General features: G+C 44.0%; 1 protein-coding gene across 1 annotated transcript; it reads right to left on the bottom strand.

The window, feature by feature from the left end:
• Window positions 1–24,921, bottom strand: RP1L1 (RP1 like 1). The gene is made up of 3 exons (XM_040348092.1): window positions 24,283–24,921; window positions 17,657–17,834; window positions 1–5,807 (listed from the first exon to the last, which is right to left on the bottom strand). The coding sequence occupies exons 1-3, from the start codon at window positions 24,904–24,906 to the stop codon at window positions 256–258; spliced, it is 6,354 nt and encodes a 2,117-aa protein (XP_040204026.1). The 5' UTR covers window positions 24,907–24,921; the 3' UTR covers window positions 1–255.
• Between the last annotated feature and the right edge of the window lie 1,222 nt (window positions 24,922–26,143).

Raw genomic sequence — 26,143 nt, 5'->3', positions numbered from 1 at the left:
GTGTGTACGCGGCCTAAGTTTTGCCTAAGGCTTCACAAAGCCTAGAGCCTCCTCTGACCAATTTACAGTGCCAAACACAAGCTTTTAAAAACAAGAAAATAGCTGCTGCAAATTTGAACCTTTGCTACCAGAAGGCTAAAGGATGATTGAAAACAACTAGGCAAATAAACTGCAATGCAAATATCAGTTTTACCAGTTGGATTTGTTGAGCTTTGCTTTTTAGAGGTTTATGTACGGGTCTAAAAGTCAGTTTAACTAAAAGTCCAGGTCATCTTGATCAATAATATCATCTTCCAAAGCCTTCTTGGATTTACTGTCACAATCATCAAAGCTTCCTTTGTGGTTTGATACCCGCCCAATACTTTCACTTTTATTTTTACCCATAGCGGGGCTTTCTCGCGGGGAGTCTCCATCCTCCTCCTCAGAGGAACTGTCAGGGTACATCTGGGAATGTTTACTACCAGAACTGTTTGATTGTCCATTTGGTGATGCTTCCCCTAAGGTATTGTTTGTCTCTTTACATTCTTCTAGATCTTCCACAGAGCCATTCTGTGTTATGAGAGAACCATTACCTAAACAAGATCTCTGGAAGTACAAACCATGGGATTCAACAGCTTCCGTGTCTTCATCTTCTGAGTTTTCCTCAGTTTTGATGACAGGGTTTGTTGTGTCAATTTTTTCATGGCAAGCACCATTTTGACAACACTCATCTATTAAAACAGCCTCATCCTTCATGGGTTGTTCATCATCAGAATCAGAAGTCTCTTTTGTTTCCTTGTGTTCAGATGGTAATTCTTGATCTTGGTGGACATCCTCTAGCTGGTTTGGCTGTTCATCTTCGCACACTACTGCTGTGTTATCCTCATCCACTGGGCAATCGGAGCTCATCCCATTCACTTGGGCACCTCCAGAGTTAAGTTCATCAGATATGGCATTTTCTACTTCGCCATCCAAGTCATCAGTGGACTTGTTTTCTACATTGGAGTCTTCGTTTTTGGACTTGTTTTCTACATTGGAGTCTTCGTTTTCGGACTTGTTTTCTACATTGGAGTCCTCGTTTTCTAAATAGTTTTCTACATTGGAGTCTTTGTTTTCTAAATTGTTTTCTACATTGGAGCATTCATTTTCTAAATTGATTTCTACATTGGAGTCTTCGTTTTCGGACTTGTTTTCTACATTGGAGTCCTCGTTTTCTAAATTGATTTCTACATTGGAGTCTTCGTTTTCGGACTTGTTTTCTACATTAGAGCATTCGTTTTCGGACTTGTTTTCTACATTGGAGTCTTCATTTTCGGACTTGTTTTCTACATTGAAGTCTTCGTTTTCGGACTTGTTTTCAACATTAGAGTCCTCGTTTTCTAAATTGTTTTCTATATTGGTGCATTCGTTTTCCATTTCTTCTTCTCGTGTAGGTTCATCTTGAAGGTCGTTTTCTTCACATATTTCATCTTCTTCTACAGCTATTTTATCTTGCTGGCTATCAGTCTCATTATTATATTCACCATCTTGTTCTATGACGTCTGATTTTGTTGTTATCATTTCATCATCAGCTTTAGAAGATAGAGAGACAGCGTCAATGGCATCGTCTTCATTTTGGCCTTCAGGACAATCCTTTCCAGTTGCTGCCTTTACGTCATTGTCACATGCTTGTTGTCCAGTATTTTTTGTCTCATTGTTTTCCCTCTTTATCTTCAATATCTGCTGAAGGTCAAATGCTCTCACGATGGGAGCATCGGCAACTGGAGGCCTTGGTTTTGCTAATTTTGCTAACTTTTTCTGTTTTATGCATTTTTCACATGGGCAGAACTCATCGTTCGCTTGTCCACTGCTGTCATCTGCAAATGAAGCACTGAAAGTTAGGTCTTCTTCATCAGTCTCACATGAATCATTAGTTCCACCTTCCATGTTATCGCCACCTGCATAACCATGCATGGACCTTCTCTGCATTGCCTGCAAGCGTCTTCGTCTTTCCTCTGCTTGCAAAGAAGACTTGCGCTTCAGACCATAGTCAGGTGGCCTTGGCATCCTCATTCCCGATCGACTCTTCATTTTCTTAAGCTCATTTGAAATACTCCTCTGGATTCTTTGGCTTACCTCATTCTTAAGTTCTGCAATCATCTCCTCGAGATTGTCGTTGTTTTCTAAATTCCACCTGACCTTGAATTCATGCATTGCATCCACATAATGAGTCATAAACTCCTTCTCAATTTTTTTTAGTAGCTTCAGCACCCAAACTGGGTCAGCGTCAAATGTTTGGTCATTTGTTGCTGGATTGTTTTTCTCATTTGAATCAGATGTAGATATGATAGTGGTCTGACTGCTAGACTTGATGTCATTTGCTTCCTGTGAGTACGACTCCTGGGTTCTTGCCTCGTTTTCATTGTGGCTAAGGATATTCATGGTGTCATTATTACTTGTGGCATGGTCCTCTACAGCTTCTGAATTAGTGATTTCATGTCCTTTCATAGAGTCTTTTACATCTCCATCAGAGTTGCTGTCTATCTTTTTTTCATTCATATTTTCATCCATGACATAAGATTTAGTCTCATCAAAACCAGCATCGGCAGTTTCTGTTGTGGCTGTTTGACCACTTCCTGTATCCTGGTCTCCTGAAGAGGTTGGTTCTTCATCGCAACGTTGTATGTTTTTACTATCACATTCCACTTCCTTAACTATTGATTTTTCAGTTGCAGTACCATCACCTCCGCCAGTTATACTACCATCTGATCCATCAAACCCGCTGTTGATATCCACTCCAGAGGACGAAACTGGAGTCAACTCATCTTCTCTGGAATAGTGCTTCGCAGACTTAAGATCAGTTATATTTTTATTGGTTGGACCTTCTGCCCATAGTGCCTGAAAAATATGTAGAAGTTCAATACACTTTGAGTCGTTTGAGTTTTTTGTGGGATCTGTTGGACCATCATTTAAAAGCTGTAGACCAGCAAGACATGAGATCAGGACCTGTGCAGAGTTACTAAGCTTCCTTCCCATGGTTTGTGATACTTCTGGTAAACTGTTTGACCGGTCAAGTTTTGATTCCTGTAATGGATTAAGCAGTGCCTTCATTATTTGCACAGAATTATGTATGTTGTTTGGTAGTGACCTTTTATCGCAAGTGCAGTCTTTTGTCCCTGCCTCATCTTTCGCATTATTTGTTTTTGAGTTATTTGACAAATTGGACGCGTCAATTTCTTCCTTATCTGACAAATTTTCAACTGCTGTTGGATTGGCATTATCAGTACAACACACCTCAGTCATCTGCTTGCCAACTTGGTCATCATTTTGTTCATCTGTTATGGAGACATCATTCGGTTCACCATTGTCCTCTTTATCGGCATCCAGTTTTGGTCCTTCAGTTTTGATATCCATAATGACCTTTTTTTGGCATTCTTCGACTTCATACTCAACAGCCATTGTCTCCGAGGGAATCTTTTTAAGCCATTCATTTACGACTTCTTCTGGAGAAACGTTGGGTAGTGCAGATGGTGTAAGTTCACTACTAACGATATTTTCTTGATCTAATGATTCTACTTTGAGTTTTCTCTTTGAGGAACTAGAGCTGTTTTTACGTTTTTTGTTATTATGAATTTCCTCTGTACTATTATTATTAGGAGAATTTTTTAGCAGTTTGCAGGTCTCAATGCTGATCTTAGACACCAACAATCCCTTTGATGCAGATGTTGACGATCGTGAGCTGTCGACCATTTCTCCATTAACGTTTCTCAATGGGTCATTGTTCATGCTATTACTGGAATATTTATAGTGAGAAGATCGCAGATGTCTTTTGACTGGTTTATCTTTTGGAGGTGAAGGACTGTGAATGCAGGGAGTCTCTAAAGCTGATATCCCACTACATGTTTCAGCATTTTCATTCTGATCATTTAGCTTTTCATCATCTTTACTATTTTGGGACATGGCTCTGGCACTGTCTCTTGAAGAACTGCGATCGCATATTTCAGAGGACCCAGCCAGTTTGCCTTTTTTCTCAGATGCCGATGACACTCTTGAACTAACGCTATAATTTTTTTCATTTTCCGGACAGCTTACATTGTTGTATTTCGAACTGAAGGATTGAGATTTACTTGATGACCGTGATACTGGAAGTCTTTCCTGACCATCTGCGGTGGCTGCTGTGCATTCTTCAGATTTGCCTGTGCAGTGGGATTTTAAAGATTCATTGCAACTGTCCTCTTGAATTGTGGTTTGATTGTCTACTTCCTCTTGTGGTAAAGGTGAGTCTGCTATAGGTGACATTGTTTGGTGCGACCGGTTAGACTGAAAGCTCTGTCCCCGACTTTCTGCAAGGGATTTTCTATTTGATTTAGAAGAGGTAGACCTGTTATCATTTGCAATGGCCTCACAATTTTCTAAACTTTGCCCAAGGTCCAATATTTTTTCACTATGTTGCTTTGAAATGGAAGACAAGCGAGGAGAACTGCAGGAACCTTCACCACCATTTTGGCTACAACTTTTGTTTTTCTCTCTTCTTCCTGCTGAAGATCTGGAATGAGAGCTTGCTCTTGAGGAACACTTATCGCAGTCACTAGCTCTGTTTTCTTGATCTTCCAGTTCATTTGTGGTCACTGGTTGTTCTGTACTTTCACTATCGTCTTCGCACACTCTTCTTTCAGTGGAAACACTTAGCATATTCATAGGTATTGCTTTAGCGCTAGTTTGATCTCTTTCTTCATTTTCAGTGTAACTGATATTTGACCCAAAGCTCTTGGAATTAGTGCTGTCTCGTTTGAGTAGTCTTCTCTTACTTGTTCTAGAGTGCAATGACTGTGAAACCAATTCAACTCTTTGACTACAGTTTTCACCATCAGAACAAGGTGTGGGAGGTGGTTCACCGCAGTCTGCCAAGCTTCCATCTTCAGTTTTTAGGTGTCCTTCAGAATTCTGTGACTCCTGGTTCTGCAAAGACATTGGACTCCTATGGCTGGAACGTGACTTTTGGCTATCCCCCGTCTTCTGCCTGGCTGTATCTGAGGAGGCGTCCACATTTGATGCAGCAGTTGACTGACTACTACGACTTGTGCACTGGCTAACTCTTGAGTACCTAATGGTTGTTTCTCCATTTTCTCTAGTTTCAGAATAGCAAGAGGATTTGTGGACAACATGTTTTGTGTACTCTTCAGAAGACATGGTATGGAGGCTGCCCATAGATGCTTTTTGGTTGGACACTAATTTGCGATGTGAGGAAGTGCTTGAAGCAGGTGACTGAGTTTGCCAAGTTGCCCTCTTTGTATAGTCCTCTTGAGGGTTGGCATGCATGGGGTTCTTCCAGATGTCATAATCTTCACACTGCATTCCACAGTGGGCACAGTACATGTCTAATTCCGCATCGTTAAGCTTTGAGCTGTATGAGTCGCCATCACATGGATAAAAAGACTCATCTGTCTCAGAAAAGGTTTCGTGGTTCATCTCTTTTTTACCCTTTTCATCATATAAACAAACCTCTTCACATTTGCCCTTGCCGGATGTGCTGGACTTTTTTATTTGTGTGGACCATTGAAGGGTCTCCTCGTTGAGTAAACGAAAACGCACCTTCATCTCCACCGAAAGGCTGCCATCTTTGTTCACATGAACCTTTTTTTCAATGTCGTCATTGAGCAGCGAGTGGCCCGTGTCCTCTGATTTTTCATGCGGACATGAGTTGGAATACGATGCAAAGCCACTGTTTGCTGGCGACATGTTTAGTTCATTTGGATCAGATTTTTCAGATGATAGGGAGAACCTGGTCTTGTTGCTTGATGCAGAACGCGGGTGAATCACACTTTTCTTGGCTTTAAGTCCAAAGTTGGCTACGGCAGGGGTCACCATGCAAAGACAAAAAAAGAAGATACCAAGAAGATAACATGTTCAAGTTGAATTGACTCCTAAAAACAGTTAAAAATGTTATAAAAAAAAAAAACTGTCCCCAGTAAAAAGACAGCATGAAGAACACATAGGGCCAGATCCACGAAGCAGTTACTCTGGCGTATCTATTGATACGCCGCGTAACTGCTAGGTTGCTCCGGCGTATCTTTGTTTTGTATCCACAAAACAAGATACGCCTGAAGCTGGGCTAGATCCGACTGGCGTACGTCTTAGTACGCCGTCGGATCTAAGGTGCATATTTACGCTGGCTGCTAGGTGGCGCTTTCGTCGATTTCCGCGTCGAGTATGCAAATTAGCTAGATACGCGAATCCACAAACGTACGTCCGGCCGGCGCATTTTTTTTACATCATTTCCGTAAGGCTTTTTCCGGCGTAAAGTTACCCCTGCTATATGAGGCGTACTCAATGTTAAGTATGGACGTCGTTCCCGCGTCGAATTTTGAAAATTTTACGTCGTTTGCATAAGTCGTTCGCAAATAGGGCTTTGCGTAGAATTACGTTCACGTCGAAAGCATTGGCTTGTTGCGGATTAATTTGGAGCATGCGCACTGGGATACCCCCCGTAAAAAAAAAACTTAATTTACGGTCAAGACGTATTAACATAAAATACGCCCCCATCTCATCCATTTGAATTGCGCGCCCTTACGCCGACACAGTTACACAACGCTGCTGTAACTTACAGCGCAAATTCTTTCAGGATACGGAAAATACGCTGTAAGTTACGGCGGCATAGTGCATCTGAGATACACTACGCCGGACGTAAAGAAGCGTGGAGGTACGTAGATCTGGCCCATAGTCTGTCACAGTAGTATCCTCTGCCCCTTCACATCACTCCCCCCCACAGTAATGTACTCTACTCCCGCCCCCCCCACAGTAGTATCCTCTGCCCCCTTCTTCACCTCACTTAAAGGGGTTGTAAAGGTTTGTTTTTAATTTTCTAAATAGGTTCCTTCAAGCTAGTGCATTGTTGGTTCACTTACCTTTTCCTTCGATTTCCCTTCTAAATGTTTTTTTTCTTTGTCTGAATTTCTCACTACCTGTTCCTACTCAGTAAGCTTGCCCCCATCATCCGAGCCGTTCTGGCTGGGGGTTAGTCAGCGTGCTCGCCTCCTCCCTTGGTACTATATCCCTGCGGCGAGAGGTTGTGTTCACAGCATCTCCCCGCAGGGATGTAGTCCCAAGGCAGGGGGCGAGCACGCTGACTAACCCCCAGCCAGAATGGCTCGGATGATGGGGGCAAGCTTACTGAGGAGGAACAGGAAGTGATAAATTCAGACAAAGAAAAAAACATTTAGAAGGGAAAACAAAGGAAAAGGTTAGTGAACCAACAATGCACTATCTTATAGGGAACGAACCTTTACAACCCCTTTAATATCACCTCCCACAGTAGTGTCATGTGACCCCCCACTCCCACAGTGGCTTACTCTTCCCCCCTTTCACATTATCCCCCCCACAGTAATGTACTTTTCTTTCGTTTTGGTGCAGGATGAGTACTTTTATCAAATTCTTTGTTGTTTTCTAAATGTAAATATTTCATGATCAGGCAAAATATGTTCTCTGACATGACCGTGCCAAAGAATGGAGCGGCAAGTAAATTATTTGTTGTCCAATACCACTTCTACAAGGGATTCCCCACCACTCCCTGAAGTATTAATAGGCCCAGAAATTTGGTCGCTGGTTCCCACTTTCTGCTTCTTGGAAACTTCCGATGTGTAGTAGCAAATTTTTGCTCTTTGTACTGGTTTGTCTCAGTAACAATTTTTTCAAAAACCTCATCGGTCAGAAATACCCATGTCGTTGTCATTGTGACGGGATTCATTTTGGGCGGGGGGCTTGTGGAACCCAAGTTACCTTAGAAATCTCTGAAAACTCATTGTCCAACTCCTCCAGCCCCTTCTATGTGTAAGTGACTCTGGGCTAGATTCAGCAAAGAATTACGCCGGCGTATCCATAGATACGCCGCGTAAATTCAAAGCTGCGCCGGCGTATCTACTTTCTGTATTCAGAAAGCAAGATACGCCGACATTAGCCTAAGATCCGACTAGCGTAATTCTCTTACGCCGTCTTATCTTAGGGTGCATTCTCACGCTGGCCGCTAGGTGGCGCTTCCGTTGTTTTTCGGCATAGAGTATGCAAATTACCTAGTTACGCCGATTCACAAACGTACGCGCGCCCGGCGTTCGTTTTTTTACGTCGTTTGCGTAAGGCTTTTTCCGCGTAACGTTGTGCCTGCTTCTATGAGGCGCACTCAATGTTAAGTATGGACGTCGTTCCCGCTTCGATTTTTTAATTTTTTACGTCGTTTGCGTAAGTCGTTCGCGAATAGGGCTGGACTTAATTTACGTTCAAGTCGAAACCAATGACGTCCTTGCGACGTCATTTGGAGCAATGCACACTGGGATATGTACACGGACGGCGTATGCGGCGTTCGTACAAAACGTCAATCACGTCAGGTCAACACACATTAACATAAAGCACGCCCCCTTACACATTTGAATTACGCGCGCTTACGCCGGCCCCATTTACGCTACCCCGCCGCAACTTACGGAGCAAGGGCTTTGTGAATACTGCACTTGCTCCTGTAAGTTGCGGCGGCGTAGCGTAAATACGATACGCTGCGCCGCCGTTAGATTGCGTGCCCCTACCTGAATCTAGCCCTCTGTGTCTATTAGGGGCACAGAGTGACCGAGAACCCCAGTCTGATCTGCACTAATCAGACTCAGCGTACAACCAGCATTTTCTTTTAGTCGTTATCCAGGGTCTTATATGTGTGGTTTGGATTGAAGGAATGAAGGGGCTCTTTCACTTGGGACATTAACCACTTCACGACCACCCGCGGTATATATATGTCGGCACTTTAAAGATTGATATCTCAGTAACGGCAGCAGCTGCTGCCACAACCGGGGGTGTCCATATTTTCAGTGGGCGGTCCTGTTTACAATAATGGTGGTCTCTGTGGCGGATTCGCCCCCTCCCGCCCTCCGCCTCTTACCGGAGCCGTCGGTATCGGCGGAGGCGATCGGGTCCTGTTTCCTGTTAGGTATGGATATGAGTGAGGGCAAGATGACCCCCACCCGTCTCCATACCATAGAAGGGCAGAAGCGACGTCAAAACGTCACTTCCGCCAATACGTCTTAAAGGGCCATTTTTTTGTTGTCATTTTTTCAAATGACAAAAAAAATAAATTCATTTTTTATTGCATTTTATTACAAATATGAGATCTGAGGTCTTTTTGAGCCCAGATCTCATATTTAAGAGGACCTGTCATGCTTTTTTGTATTACAAGGGATGTTTACATTCCTTGTAATGGTAATAAAATTGACTCAATTTTTTTTTTTTAAATCAATAAAATAAAGTAAAAGAAAAAAAAAAAATGTTTTAACGCGTCCCGTCCGACGACCTCACACGCAGAGGCGAACGCATAGGCGAGCAACGCCAGCATATGAAAATGGTGTTCAAACCACACCTGTGAGGTATCGCCATTATCATTAGAGCGAGAGCAATAATTCTAGCCCTAGACCTCCACTCTAACTCAAAACATGCAACCTGTAGTGGTCATAATGTGTAGACATATTTCCTATGCTCCTCCCTTCCCTCTAGTGGTCATAATGTGTACACATCTTTCCTATGCTCCTCCCTTCTCTCTAGTGGTCATAATGTGAACACATATATTTCCTATGCTCCTCCCTTCCCTCTAGTGGTCATAATGTGTAGACATATTTCCTATGCTCCTCCCTTCCCTCTAGTGGTCATAATGTGTAGACATATTTATTATGCTCCTCCCTTCTCTCTAGTGGTCATAATGTGTACACATATTTCCTATGCTCCTCCCTTCCCTCTAGTGGTCATAATGTGTACACATATTTCCTATGCTCCTCCCTTCCCTCTAGTGGTCATAATGTAGTATTTCCCTACTTGCCCCGAATAAAAAAAACATTCATTCAGAAAAGAAAATAGCCTGCAAAACATTCATTTTTGCCCACTTTGCACAGAATGAATGTACATTTACTGGATTTTTCTATATTTTGAGTATTTTTAATTTTAAATTTATTTAATTGGTTATTTAATTTTTGGTTTTCACCAGTAAGAACGTACACGTTTTTTCTCTCTATGAAGTTGCAATCCATCTGGATTTCTGGCAGGAGGGAAAAATGCACATTAAGTGCCCATTCACACTTGTGCGACTTGTCATGCGATTTTGGACATGACGAGTTGCAGCCCGCTGTTTGCAATGGCACCCGTTCATCGGCATCGGTACGAATTAAAGTCGCAGTGATGTTGAAAAGGTGTCTGCACTACTTTGGTGCGACTTTTGACGCAACTTTGTACTACATTTTTTTTTTCCGCCAAGACTTACTCAATGAGGGGTCATTTTATATTAGTGGCAGCCCTTGCTCCCCCTCTTTTTAACCATTAAAAGACTGAAAAGCCAGCCGCTGTACCTGCCCATCGAATGTGAAAGGCTATTTAATTTTGACCTTGCGGCAAAGTAAAGCATTGCACCCATGGCATATGTACAACCCCATCTGGCCACTGTCTTAGGTTAAGAGGAGCGATTAGGGGGGTGGTTAGGCCATGGCTCAATTGCCTTTTCCTGCCACCCCTGGCCACAAGTGTTAAAGAGCCCTAACAGGCCTCTAAAAGGAAAACTAACAGTGGCTTCCCTCTAGTGGTCATAATGTGTACACATATTTATTATGCTCCTCCCTTCCCTCTAGTGGTCATAATGTGTACACATATTTATTATGCTCCTCCCTTCCCTCTAGTGGTCATAATGTGTACACATATTTACTATGCTCCTCCCTTCCCTCTAGTGGTCATATTGTGTACACAAATTTCCTATGCTCCTCCCTTCCCTCTAGTGGTCATAATGTGTACACATATTTACTATGCTCCTCCCTTCCCTCTAGTGGTCATAATGTGTACACAAATTTCCTATGCTCCTCCCTTCCCTCTAGTGGTCATAATGTGTACACATATTTCCTATGCTCCTCCCTTCCCTCTAGTGGTCATAATGTGTACACATATTTCCTATGCTCCTCCCTTCCCTCTAGTGGTCATAATGTGTACACATATTTCCTATGCTCCTCCCTTCCCTCTAGTGGTCATAATGTGTACACATATTTCCTATGCTCCTCCCTTCCCTCTAGTGGTCATAATGTGTACACATATTTCCTATGCTCCTCCCTTCCCTCTAGTGGTCATAATGTGTACACATATTTCCTATGCTCCTCCCTTCCCTCTAGTGGTCATAATGTGTAGACATATTTACTATGCTCCTTCCTTCCCTCTAGTGGTCATAATGGCCCGGATTCACAAAGCACTTGCGCCGACGTATCTCCAGATACGCCGCGTAAGTGCAAATATGCGCCGTTGTATCTGTGCGCCGTACCCACAAACTAAGATACGCCTAAAAACAGGCTTAATCCCGCCGACGTAACTTGCCTACACCGACGTAGGGTGGGCGCACATTTACGCCGGCCGCATGGTGGCGCTGCCATTGATTAGCCATTCAAATATGCAAATGAGGAAAATACGGCGATTCACGAACCTGCGCCCGCCCGACGCAGGCTACAAGAGGTGCGCGTAAGTTGTACGTCCAGCGTAAAGTTAAGCCCCATAAAGGAGGTGTAACTCAGCAGCAGACATGTATAGGTCTGCATCAGGGAACAGAAGCCTGCGGTTTTTACGTAGTTTACGTTGGACGTGTGTCTGGATGGGCGCAGATTACGTTCATGGCGTAGGCAGTGATCCGGCGTATCTTAGGCAGTTGTTCCGATGTGGTTATGAGCATGCACACGGTGATGCGTCCACGACACGACGCATGCGCAGTTCGTTCAACGTACTTGTCTGGCTCTCAAACCATCATTTGCATGGGGTCACGCCTCATTTGCATAGCTTTGCATGGGGCAATCCCACTTCCACCTACGCTGGCCTGCGCCTTCGAAATATACGCCACTCCGACGCAGCTTTGGGAGCACTGGCTTCCTGAATGCAGTGCTTGCCTCTCTGCGCTGCATCGGCGTAGCGTACAGGAGATACGCTACAGCGGCATAAATGTGCGCCGCTGTCTGTGAATCCGGGCCAATGTGTACAAATATTTCCTATGCTCCTCCACTACCTGTAGTGGTCATAATGTGTACACATATTTCCTATGCTCCTCCCTTCCCTCTAGTGGTCATAATGTGTACACATATTTCCTATGCTCCTCCCTTCCCTCTAGTGGTCATAATGTGTACACATATTTCCTATGCTCCTCCCTTCCCTCTAGTGGTCATAATGTGTACACATATTTACTATGCTCCTCCCTTCCCTCTAGTGGTCATATTGTGTAGACCTATTTCCTATGCTCCTCCCTCCCCTCTAGTGGTCATAATGTGTACACATATTTCCTATGCTCCTCCCTTCCCTCTAGTGGTCATAATGTGTACACATATTTCCTATGCTCCTCCCTTCCCTCTAGTGGTCATAATGTGTACACATATTTCCTATGCTCCTCCCTTCCCTCTAGTGGTCATAATGTGGTATTTCACTTCTTGCCCCGAATAAAAAAAACATTCATTCAGAAAAGAAAATAGCCTGCAAAACATTCATTTTTGCCCACTTTGCACAGAATGAATGTACATTTACTGGATTTTTCTATATTTTGGGTATTTATTTTATTTATTTATTTTTGGTTTTCACCAGTAAGAACGTACACGTTTTTTCTCTCTATGAAGTTGCAATCCATCTGGATTTCTGGCAGGATGGAAAAATGCACATTAAGGGCCCATTCACACTTGTGCGACTTGTCATGCGATTTTAGACATGACGAGTTGCAGCCCACTGTTTGCAATGGCACCCGTTCATCGGCATCGGTAGCGTGGAGGACATCGCCGCCGTGACCCGCTGCCCCACCTAGACAAGGTAGTTACCGGGCTATGGGGGGGTTCACGCTGGCAGTATTAGATGGGCACAGTAGCGGCAATTGATGGGCACACTCATAGGTGTGTGCAGCCTATTGCATTAGGGTGTGCACCCCAAAGCTCAAACACATACTACTCACATCACTCACCATGTTCATTCAGAAAGGGAAGGGGCTGATAAATACATATTTACCGGCCCCTTCCCTCACTCATCCTAAAACATCTCTGCAGCTGGCAGGAGAGGAGAGGAGAGGAGGGACGCCAGAAGTGCTGCAGAGGGAAGGAGTGGGGAGCCAGGGTAGTAGGGAGGATCTGTGCTGCACAGGGTCATTAGGGTGTGCATGGGCACAGTAGCGGCAATTGATGAGCACATTACAAGCAATTGATGGGCACAGTAGCGGCAATTGATGAGCACATTGGCAGCAAAATGATGGGCACAGCAGTGGCAATTGATGGGCACAGTGTCAGCAATTGATGGGCACAGTGTCAGCAATTGATGGGTACAGTAGCTGCGCTTGATGGCACAGTGGCTGCATTTGATGGGCAAAGTGGCTGCGTTTGATGGGCACAGTGGCTGCGTTTGATGGGCACAGTGGCTGCGTTTGATGGCACAGTGGCTGCATTTGATGGGCATAGTGGCTGCGTTTGATGGGCACAGTGGCTGCGTTTGATGGGCACAGTGGCTGTGTTTGATGGGCACAGTGACTGCGTTTGATGGGCACAGTGGCTGCGTTCGATGGGCACAGTGGCTGCGTTTGATGGGCACAGTGGCTGCCTTTGATGGGCACAGTGGCTGCGTTTGATGGTCACAGTGGCTGCGTTTAAAGGAACAGTGGCTGCATTTGATGGGCATAGTGGCTGCGTTTGATGGGCACAGTGGCTGCGTTTGATGGGCACAGTGGCTGCCTTTGATGGGCATAGTGGCTGTGTTTAATGGGCACAGTGGCTGCATTTGATGGGCACAGTAGCTGCGTTTGATGGCACAGTGGCTGCATTTGATGGGCACAGTGGCTGCGTTTGATGGGCACAGTGGCTGCGCTTGATGGGCACAGTGGCTGCGTTTGATGGCACAGTGGCTGCATTTGATGGACATAGTGGCTGCGTTTGATGGGCACAGTGGCTGCGTTTGATGGGCACAGTGGCTGTGTTTGATGGGCACAGTGACTGCGTTTGATGGGCACAGTGGCTGCGTTCGATGGGCACAGTGGCTGCGTTTGATGGGCACAGTGGCTGCCTTTGATGGGCACAGTGGCTGCCTTTGATGGGCACAGTGGCTGCGTTTGATGGTCACAGTGGCTGCGTTTAAAGGAACAGTGGCTGCATTTGATGGGCATAGTGGCTGCGTTTGATGGGCACAGTGGCTGCGTTTGATGGGCACAGTGGCTGCCTTTGATGGGCATAGTGGCTGTGTTTAATGGGCACAGTGGCTGCATTTGATGGGCACAGTAGCTGCGTTTGATGGCACAGTGGCTGCATTTGATGGGCATAGTGGCTGTGTTTAATGGGCACAGTGGCTGCGTTTGATGGGCACAGTGGCTGCGTTTGATGGGCACAGTGGCTGCGTTTGATGGGCACAGTGGCTGCAATTGATGGGTTTTTCTTTTTCAGTTTGTTTGCACCCCTCAAAAAATTTTGAGCACCAGCCGCCACTGAAAACTAAAGATAATAAGACTGTGTCCCTGTACCATCAGGAAGAAAGGTGAGGATCTGTGGAAGGCGAGGTGCGGAGAAGTCAGTTTACGTTACAGGTATTATGGGGATTGAGGATCCTCGTGTCCTTCCTGGAGTTACAAGGTTCTCACGACGGTCCCGTCCTCTTCTCTGGACCTGAAAACCTTTGAAGTTCTTCCGTACAAGCCGGCTCCTGCCCCACATCAAACACAGCCTGGGAACCCCGGATTAGCCGGAGATGCTAAAGGATCAAGACATCAGCAGTCCGGGATGGAACTCCCGTGTAGATGTTCCTGCATGTAAATCCACGGCTGAGCCCCCAAGCCGAAAACATCTGCCGCTGCCGTCGCAGTGATACGTTTTATTGGGAACGATGAGACAGAAGATGAGCACTTTGATGGCACGGGACTTCTAATATAAACCATAGACGATGAAAGGAGACCCATGCAGACGGGTGTCGGTGATAATGACTCTCTGCCATGTTTATGAACTGAGCCGATTATATAAGAGTTTACATATCGGGGATTATAGGGACGTGAATGTGTCTGGTGATTTGTAAATTAAATTCAAACCTGAATAAATAATGATGGGTAACATTACATGTCATCTACTAGTCTTGTGAAAAAAATTGTCTGGCTTCTCCATTGTCCTACTGGTTGGGGGAAACCCACCTCAGTCCCCATCCCTTGTGGTGTACGCAGCTTTACATACAAGCATGACATTGAAATGCAGGATGTTGGAAATGAGTTACACCAGAGGGGAATGCTCCTGGGTCTCTGCACCTGCTGCGCCCATTATGAGGGGTTCCCACCATCCCTGTGCTGAGTTCCTGGGTCTGTAGATCTCCTGGGCTCAGTATGAAGGGTTACCGCAGTCCCTGTGCTGAGTTCATGGGTCTGTAGACCTACTGGGCCTATTATGAGGGGTTCCCACCATCCCTGTGCTGACTTCCTGGGTCTGTAGATCTCCTGGGCTCAGTATGAAGGGTTACCACAGTCCCTGTGCTGAGTTCATGGGTCTGTAGACCTACTGCGCCCATTATGAGGGGTTTCCACTATCCCTGTGCTGAGTTCCTGGGTCTGTAGATCTCCTGGGCTCAGTATGAAGGGTTACCACAGTCCCTGTGCTGAGTTCATGGGTCTGTAGACCTACTGGGCCTATTATGAGGGGTTCCCACCATTCCTGTGCTGACATCCTGGGTCTGTAGATCTCCTGGGCTCAGTATGAAGGGTTACCACAGTCCCTGTGCTGAGTTCATGGGTCTGTAGACCTACTGGGCCTATTATGAGGGGTTCTCACCATCCCTGGAATGAGTTGCTGGGACTGCACACTACCCATTATGAGAGGTTTCCACCATCCTTGTGCTGAGTTCCTGGGTATGTAGACCTGCTGGGCCTATTATGAGGGGTTCTCACCATCCATGTGCTTTGTTCCTGGGTCTGTACACCTGCTGTGCCCATTATAAAAAGTGCCCACCATCCGTGTGCTGAGTTCCTGTGTCTGTAGATCTCCTGGGCTCTGTATGAGGGGTTACCACCATCCCTGTGCTGAGTTCCCGGGTTTGTAGATCTACTGGGCCTATTATGAGGGGTTCCCACCATACCTGAGTTGAATTCCTGGGTCTCTACACCTGCCGTGCCCTTTACAAGGGGTTTCCCCCATCCCTTTGCTGAGTTTCCAGGTCTGTACACCTGCTATGCCCATTTTAAAAAGTGCCCTCCATCCCTGTGCTGAGTTCCTGGGTCTGTAGACCTGCTGTGCCGATTATGAGGGGTTCCCACCCTTCCTGTGCTGAGTTCCCGGGTCTCTACATCTGCTGTGACCATTACCCGGGTTCCCACCATTTCTGTGTTGAACTTCTGGGTCTGTACATCTTTTATGATCATGATCAGGAGATACCCACCATCCCTGTGCTGAGCTCCTTGGTCTGCACACCTGCTGTGCCAATCATGAGGGGTTCCCACCATCCCTGTGCTGAGTTTCCACTTCTGTACACCTGCTGTGCCCATATACAAAGGAAAAGAGGCGTTGCTCTAGGTGTATGATAACCGTGGGAAACTTGTAAGAAAAGAAATGGCTGCACATCCAGAAACTCCAATTGCCATTTATTGTTCATAGTGATAACACCAAAGACACCAACACGAGGTCACGTAGACGCAGTTCACACGTACATCTTGTGCTTAATCATTAACGATTAAGCACAAGATGTACGTGTATAGCGCATCTACGTGACCTCGTGTTGGTGTCTTTGGTGTTATCACTTTGAACAATAAATGGCAATTGGAATCCCTGGATGTGCAGCCATTTCTTTTCTTACCTGCTGTGCCCATCATGAGAGTTTCCCGCCCTTCCTGTGCCAAGTTCCTAGGAACCTAGGGGTAGATCCACGTACCTGGGCGCATTAATATGCTGGGTGCAGCGTATCTAAGATACACTACGCCGCCGCAACTTATTTTTTTTTTTCGAATCCACAAAGAATTTGCGGCGTAGTGTAACTTTGGCGGCGTAAGGGCGCGGAATTCAAATGGATGTAATGGGGGCGTGTTTTATGTTAATACGTCGTGACCCAACGTAAACAACGTTTTTTTTTTAACTGCGCATGCGCCGTCCGTGGGGGTATCCCAGTGCTCATGCTCGAAATGAACCCGGAAAAAGCCAATGCTTCCGACGGTGACGTCATTCTACGCAAATCCCTATTCGCCAACGACTTACGCAAACTACGTAAAAATTTCAAAATTGTACGCGGGAACGACGGCCATACTTAACATTGAGTACGCCTCATAACAGCACCTTTAACTATACGCCGGAAAAAGCCGAACGAAAACAACGTAAAAAAATGCGCCGGCCGGACGTTCGTGGATCGCCGTAAATAGCTAATTTACATACTCTACGCGGAAATCGACGGAAACGCCACCTAGCGGCCACCGAAATATTGCATCTAAGATTCGACGGCGTACTAAGACGTACGCCTGTCGGATCGAGCCCAAATGCCGTCGTATCTTGTTTTGTAGATACAAAACAAAGATACGACGCGGGAATTAAAAAATTACGCCGGCGTATCAATAGATACGCCGGCGTAATCCTTTTGTGGATCTGCCCCCTAGACTCCACCTAGAACTGAACCGCGACTCTTGGTGAATTGGTAGTTTCCCCGATTAGCTGGAAATTAGACGTCGCCCTGTCTCTGCGGGACTCACCATTTTTCTTGTTGTCGCGGATCTCGCTGTTGTGGTTGTAGTTGTGATGAGATCGGAGACCCGGCAGCTTTTCGGTGACGCTTTTGCGCACATTTTCTGACTGGATGGGTTTAAAGGGCTCTCTGCCGGCACAGATCAGGATGCTGGATGACTGCAGAACGCCTTGTATGTTCTCAATCTGGAGGGAGAACACAACCAATACAATCACTTTAAACCCGTGCGAATGTTGCCTTGAATGATTCCTCCTTTCCCACATATATAGTCAGTCGGGGTCCCCTGTAACCCCCCCCCCCCCCCCAGTCGGTCGCTCAGCAGCAGAGCACTAACCCCATCTATGGCACGGGCGTCGGTCTCAAGACCCGCTTCCTGATTTGCCAGGAGGAGTGCGCCTCCGAGTCCATCCTTTCTTGTAGCCGATTAGAGCCTCAGGCTATATCACATGCTTAAATAATAATAATAATAATAATATTAATAAAAAGAAATAATAACCTTGATTGGAATCCATGTGTCCGGCGCCCTGCATGAAGATCAGGGGGGCAGACGCATGGATAGGCGGGCTGCGCTCCTACTGGAGTGCCCGCCACTGGGGTGTTCCTAGGATGGCTGAGAAGGAAAGGGCTAAGATGATGCTGGATGCCCTCCAGCCAAGCAATGAGGAAGGTGCTAACTGGTACCAGCTATAATAAGGTACTACACTAGAAATCTGGCACTGGTACTGGCTGGTACTGGTACTGGCTATAATCAGGCACTGGTACTGGCTGGCACTGGTACTAACTATAATCAGGCACTGGTACTGACTATAATCAGGCACTGTTACTGACTGTAATCAGACACTGGTAATGGTTGGTTGGCACTGGCACTGATGGTAGTCAGGCACTGTTACTGACTGTAATCAGGCACTGGCACTGGTTGCGGCACAGGCTGTAGTCAGGCACTGGTACTGATTGTAATCAGGCACTGGTACTGACTATAATCAGGCACTGTTACTGACTGTAATCAGGCACTGGTAATGGTTGGTTGGCACTGGCACTGACGGTAGTCAGACACTGTTACTGACTGTAATCAGGCACTGGTACTGATTGCGGCACAGGCTGTAGTCAGGCACTGGCTACTAACTGTAATCAGGCACTGGTACTGGCTGGCACTGGTACTGACTATAATCAGGCACTGTTACTGACTGTTATCAGGCACTGGTTCTGGATGCGGCACAGGCTGTAGTCAGGCAATGGTACTGACTTATAACATAGGCACTAGCTGTAATCAGGGACAAGGAGTCCCACACAGTGTAATAACAGTAATAATAATAATAATAATAATAATAATAATAAAATGATTAGTTTAAAATACCTATTATTATTATTATTATTACAATAATTATTATTTTTTTATTACTATTTTGCAGTACCCAGGGACAAGGTCAAGCAGAGTCCCACACGGTGTAATAATAGTAATAATAATTGTATTTTTTTTATTATTATTATTATTATTATTAATATTATTATTATTATTATAATTATTAGTTTAAATGACCTATTATTATTATTATTATTATTACTATAATTATTATTTTTTTATTACTATTTTGCACTATCCAGGGACAAGGTCAAGCAGAGCCCCGCACACTGACAAGTCGCTCTACGAATAAAAATAATTCAGCGGCAGCTAACGTCCACTAGGCCAAACCCTGATAGAACAAAGCCTGATTAAAAGTTAATTAAATGTAATCTGTTGGTGCAGCTGTACTCCCTGGGCTTCAATGCAGCAGGATCAGGGCTCACATGACTGCAGTGCATGCTGGGACTTGGTTCTGGAATAAATACGGTAGTAGCAGAGTGGCAGGCACGGGTACAATCAAACTAGACTTGCCTGCATATCAGACGATATATATATATATATATATAAGTGTCTCACACCTGTGTGTCCCCTCCCCCACCCCACCCCATTACATTTCTGCTCTGAGCCTGTATATTCAGCAAAATTACTTTGTCATTGCGTAAGCTAACAGAGTAATAGATTTATCATTTTATTTTTGGATATAGTCTTCCAAAAATGATTTTATTTTTAATGCAATCCATAGACAATAAAGCAAAAAAAAAAAATGTCTTATTTGATTAGTGTTAATTAAAAAATAAATACATGTTTCTTATTTGATTAGTGTTAATTAAAAAATAAATAAAATTGTATTATTTGATTAGTATTAATTAAAAAAAATATTTTCTTATTTGATTAGTGTTAATTAAAAAAACATATATTTTCTTATTTGATTAGTGTTAATTAAAAAAAAGACAATTTTCTTATTTGATTAGTGTTAATTAAAAAAAAAGTGCTACTGTACATAAAAAAGTATCAATTTAATTTACACTAAAAATTATTATTTTTGTACAAAGCAGGGCATATTTAGGTAACAATTCAAAGAAAAGCTTTTTTTTTTCTTTTTTTAATGCAATACTAAAAAGAATGAACAAGCAAAATGAATAAATGCAAAAAAATTGTAAATGAAAGTAGAAAAATAAAAGAAAAAAAAAAAACAGGAAAATACTAAGTGGAGAAGAAAGGAAATAATGATAAAAAAAATCTTATTTGATTAGTGTTAATTTTAAAAAAAAGTGCTACTGTATATACAAAGGGGGAGATTTACTAAAACTGGAGCACTGCATGGTAGCCAATCAGCTTCTAACTTCAGCTGGTTCAATTAGGCTTTGGCAATAAAACCTGGAAGCTGATTGGTTTCTATGCACAAGTGCACCAAATTTTGCACGCTCTAGCTTTAGTAAATAACCCCCAAAGTATCAGTTTAATCGATTCTAAAATATTTTTTCTTGTACAAAGCATGGCATAGTTATGTACAATTCAAAGAAAAGCTTTTTTTTTTTTAAATGCAACACTAAAAAGAATGAACACGCAAAATGAATAAATGCAAAAAAAAAAAAAAATGAAAGTAGAAAAATAGAAGAAAACAAACAGGAAAATAAAAAGTGGAGAAGGAAAGAAATAATGATAAAAAAAATCTTATTTGATTAGTGTTAATTAAAAAAAAAGTGCTACTGTACATAAAAAGTATTTAATTGACACTAAAATGATTACTCTTGTACACAGCAGGGCATAGTTATGTACAAATCAAAGAAAAGCTTTTTTTCTTTTTTTTTTTAAATGCAATACTAAAAAGAATGAACAAGCAAAATGAATAAATGCATAAAATGTGTAAATGAAAAAGAATGAACAAGCAAAATGAATAAATGCAAAAAAGTGTAGATGTAAGTAGGAAAAAAAAAAACAGGAAAATAATATGTGGATAAGGAAAGAGAGAAAGATTAAAAAAAAAAAAATCTTATTTGATTAGTGTTAATTTAAAAAAAAGTGCCTCTGTACATAAAAAGTATCAATTTAATTGACACTAAATTATTATTCTTGTAAAAAACATGGCATAGTTATGTACAAATCAAAGAAAAGCTTTTTTTTTTTCTTTTTTTTTTTAAATGCAACGCTTAAAAGAATGAACAAGCAAAATGAATAAATGCAAAAAAAGTGTAAATTATAGTAGAAAAATAGAAGAAGAAAAAAAAAAAACAGAAAAATAGTAAGCGGAAAAGGAAAGAAAGAAAGATAAAAAAAAATCTTATTTGATTGGTGTTAATTTACAAAAAAAAGTGCTACTGTACATAAAAAGTATCAATTTCATTGACACTAAAAAAAAAAAATCCTGTACAAAGCATGGCATAGTTATGTACAAATCAAAGAAAAGCTTTTTTTTTTATTGTTTTGCTTTTTTGGTAGAACTGTTTAGTGTAAACAATAATTGAATACACTTAAAAAAATAAATAATAATTGTATTAAAAAAATAAAAAATAAACGTTTATTTTCCTTGTCAGGTGGATTTAAAGTGGTTCTAAAGGCAGAAGTTATTTCAACTTAATGTATGTATTTTATGCATTAATCACTTAAGACCCGGACCATAATGTAGGTAAAGGACCAGGCCCCTTTTTGCGATTCGGCACTGCGTCGCTTTAACTGACAATTGCGCGGTCGCGCGACGTGGCTCCCAAACAAAATTGGTGTCCTTTTTTCCCCACAAATAGAGATTTCTTTTGGTGGTATTTGATCACCTCTGCGGTTTTTATTTTTTGCGCTATAAACAAAAATAGAGCAACAATTTTGAAAAAAAAATATTTTTTACATTTTGCTTCAATAAATATCCCCAAAAAAGATATAAAAAAACTATTTTTTTTCCTTAGTTTAGGCCGATACGTATTCTACCTATTTTTGGAAAAAAATCGCAATTAGCGTTTATCGATTGGTTTGCGCAAAATCTATAGCGTTTACAAAATAGGGGATAGTTTTATGGCATTTTTATTAATACTTTTTTTTTTACTACTAATGGCGGCAATCAGCGATTTTTTTCGTGACTGCGACATTATGGTGGACACATCGGACAATTTTGACACCTTTTTGGGACCATTGTCATTTTCACAGCGAAAAGTGCTATAAAAATGCACTGATTACTGTGAAAATGACAATTGCAGTTTAGGACTTAACCACTAGGGGGCACTGTAGGGGTTATGTGTGACCTCATGTGTTTCTAACTGTAGGGGGGGTGGGGCTGGACGTGTGATGTCAGTGATCGTCTTTCACTATATCAGGGAACAGACGATCACTGACAAGCCACAGTGAAGAACGTGGAAGGTGTGTTTACACTCACCTCTACCCGTTCTTCAGCTCCGGTGACCGATCACAGGACACCGGCGGCGATCGGGTCCAGGGGGCGTGGTCACGGAGCTTCGGACCGGGTCGCAACCCCACGGCTGGGCCTCAAAGAGACACGTGCAGGTACGTGCTTGTGCCCAGCTGTGCCATTCTGCCGATGTATATCGGCGTGAAGGGGTCCTTAAGTGGTTAAAGTAAAAAACCTGCATGCAGCCCCCCCCATCCTTACCTGACTCCAATCTCGATCCAGCAATGTGCATGAGAATGGATATCTGTCCAGTGGCCAAAACTGGTTAAAAAGACCTTTCCCGTTCCTTATATGATCCCTCTCAAATTACTTTTGTATGGTGTTTTTTGCTCTCCCTCTAATGATACAGCTGTCTAGTAATCCCTGGATAGCAGCTGTGAAAACTCTACTCTACTTTCATAAGTTTGTCCTGCTACAAGGCAACCATCCTTCTTTTTTTATTTGATTTTGTTTTCTATTGGCTGGGCTTTTAACCAACAAAAAAATAAGTCTCCTAGCCTACTGAGAAACCTACCCACCCACCCCCCCCCCCCCCCTACACGCAAAGCCTACGTTAGCGCTTCACTAATTTTTTACACCGATGTTCTTACTCCTCCCCCTCCCTAGTTCCTATGTTTTTCTATTCTCACCTCCCCTTCTTCCCTGTAGGCAGCCGCTGTAGCCTGGCCGAGCTCCTCTTCCTCCTGTCAGTCAGGTGTTCTATCATTATGGGTCCCCTATCAGATAGTGCCCGGGCCAGGCCGGGTACCGCGCGGTACAGGAGATTCAGTTTCCTGTGTTCCCGGCCGGACTGAAAGGAAGTAAGCACTTAGGGCCAGATCCACGAAGCAGTTACGCTGGCGTATCTATTGATACGCAGCCTAACTGCTAGGTTGATCCGGCGTATCTTTGTTTTGTATCCACAAAACAAGATACGCCTGAAGCTGGGCTAGATCCGACTGGCGTACGTCTTATTACGCTGTCAGATCTAAGGTGCATATTTACACTGGCCGCTAGGTGGTGCTTCCGTCGATTTCCGCGTCGAGTATGCAAATTAGCTAGATACGCGAATCCACAAACGTACGTCCAGCCGGCGCATTTTTTTACGTCGTTTCCGTAAGGCTTTTTTCGGCGTAACGTTACCCCTGGTATATGAGGCGTAGCCAATGTTAAGTATGGACGTCGGGCCAGCGTCGAATTTTCCGTCGTTTGCATAAAACGTTCGCGAATAGGGCTTTGCGTAGAATGACGTTCACGTCGCAAGCATTGGCTTGTTGCGGGTTAATTTGGAGCATGCGCACTGGGATACCCCCACGGACGGCGCATGCGCCATTCAGAAAAAACATCATTTACGTTGGGTCAAGACGTATTAACATAAAACACGCCCCCATCTCATCCATTTGAATTGCGCGCCCTTACGCCGACACAGTTACACTACGCCGCCGTAACTTACGGCGCAAATTCTTTGTAGATACGGGAAATACGCTGTAAGTTACGGCGGTGTAGTGTATCTGAGATACACTACGCTGGACATAAAGAAGCGCCGCGCTACGTGGATCTGGCCCTTAGTGTGCACTTCCTGTCAGACCGGCCGGGAACAGGAAACTAAATCTCCTGTACCACGCGCGGTACCCGGCCGGACTGACAGGACTCCAGGAGGAAGGAAGAGGAGCTCGGCCACGCTACAGCCTGGGAAGGGGAAGTTGGGTGCCCCAGGCCAGCTCGGGGCCCCAAGCAATTGTTTGTTTTGCCTGTCCCGTAGCGACGGGCCTGGTTGCACATACCCCCCACCCAAAGTGACTTCTGTCATACTGTCCATCTTCCCAGGTCATTTTTTACCAAAGTGGTTTTCAAGGTAGACCAATCGCTAATTTTATGTACGCATATTCTCCCCATTGTGCATTATTGCCTGACTTACTCTCCTTCCATCCACGGTGTAGAGTCTGCGAACAGTAAACTGCAAAAGATCCGAAGCGTCCTCAAGGAACGTCTTAAAGTTGCGTGCATTCCGACGGTTTAGAAGGATGGATCGCCTAACAGTTGGATCTCCATTCTTCACTAGAACGACCTTCTTCCTCAGCTTGGGCACCTGTTGAAAGTGAGCCGCCGAGAACTCCTCCTCCGGCTCATCCTGCTGACCCTGTTTTCGGGCGCTCACCGGGCGGCTGCTTTTGTGAGCGCCCACTTTGCGCCCAGCGATGGGTTGCACATATTTTTTATCAGAGCATACGTAGCTTCCTCCATCTTGAAGCTGGTCCAGCCTGTTTATATTATGAGTTCCTCGAGGAGTAGTAATCGTCCGAACTCCGAAGGGCAAAGGGACTCGGTTTGAGAGGTCATCCATAAGGGCACTAAAACTCTTGAAGCTACGCCGATTGATGGCCATTTTTACTCCGCTGAACTGGGGGTCCCCACTCCTGAAGAAGGTTATTTTCCTTGCCGGAGTCACCTCCGAGACCGCATGAGGTCGGGTCACCGGGGGCAGGGGCCGGTCTGAACTCACTGGGGAGGCCGGGTAAGCTTCAGCCATGGCGGAATACATTCTGGATGGTTAGCTGGAGCTAAAATGAAACAATAAAATAACGTCACTGTATTTTCAGTTTCCAAAAGTTCTGGTACCAAAATCATTTTTGATAATATCAGGTTTAAAAAAATTGTACAATACATAATATTTAACTTGTCTTCCAGCCACCCCTTCCAGATGGAACAGCCAGGTCCTGCATGTGTGGTCAGGAACGCCTCATACAAACATACATCTCACTTGATAAATAATTCTAAATATTGATTAAGAACATTGGATGCAGCTATCGTGTTTCAGAGGAACGACCTCCCCCTTTTTCAGGGCCTGGTAGCTACCCCATACATGCAGGGCTGTCTTTAATATTGATTGGACCCTGGCCAAAAAAAATCTTGGGCCCTCCCCCCTCCATGCATTTTCACTCTCAATCGATCAATGACAATGCTGATTTTTTTTTTACCGAATTCCAAAATAAAGAGGAGTTTCAACACTGGCCACCAATGTAATAGGGGTTTACACTGACCACTAATGTAATAGGGGTTTACGCTGACCACTAATGTAATAGGGATTTACACTGACCACTATGACACACTTCCTGTCCACTTCCTGTTTGTGTTCCATGCTGGTTTTTGTCTCGCTTCCTCTGACATCATCCCCAAGCTCCAGCACTATTGTGTCCCCTGAACATTCACAGCACAAGTTGGCTGTTATCTTGTGGACTTCCCTAGAAGCTTTACCATCACAGACTGGGACTGCCCTGCCACTGGAACATCTTCTGGACGCACTTACCTGCTACATGTCTGTTTCATCCACCATCTTGTAAGTGTTTTTTAACCCCTTTAGGGGATATTAAAAGGTTATACTTCTGCATTTAGGGGTTTACACTGACCACTAATGTAATAGGGGTTTACACTGACCACTAATGTAATAGGGGTTTACGCTGACCACTAATGTAATAGGGGTTTACGCTGACCACTAATGTAATAGGGGTTTACACTGATCACTAATGTAATAGGGGTTTACGCTGACCACTAATGTAATGGGGGTTTACGCTGACCACTAATGCAAAAGGGGTTTACGCTGACCACTAATGTAAAAGGGGTTTACGCTGACCACTAATGTAAAAGGGGTTTACACTGGTCACTAATGTAATAGGGATTTACACTGACCACTATGACACACTTCCTGTCCACTTCCTGTTTGTGTTCCATGCTGGTTTTTGTCTCGTTTCCTCTGACATCATCCCCAAGCTCCAGCACTA

The sequence above is a fragment of the Rana temporaria genome, chromosome 4 (assembly GCF_905171775.1).
Source record: "Rana temporaria chromosome 4, aRanTem1.1, whole genome shotgun sequence".
In the NCBI taxonomy this organism is placed as follows: domain Eukaryota; kingdom Metazoa; phylum Chordata; class Amphibia; order Anura; family Ranidae; genus Rana; species Rana temporaria.
The sequence above is the reverse complement of the archived record's forward strand: the minus strand, read 5'-3'. Positions and strand labels throughout refer to the sequence as shown.

Excerpts from the sequence above, each read along its gene's own strand:
- RP1L1 (XM_040348092.1), bottom strand. The coding sequence starts at position 24,906 with ATGTATTCCGCCATGGCTGAAGCTTACCCGGCCTCCCCAGTGAGTTCA. Across the intron at positions 17,835-24,282 it reads ACACCGTGGATGGAAGGAGA|ATTGAGAACATACAAGGCGT; the intron begins GTAAGTCAGGCA and ends TTCTCCCTCCAG. Across the intron at positions 5,808-17,656 it reads CCGCGACAACAAGAAAAATG|CCAACTTTGGACTTAAAGCC; the intron begins GTGAGTCCCGCA and ends CCCCTGCCGTAG.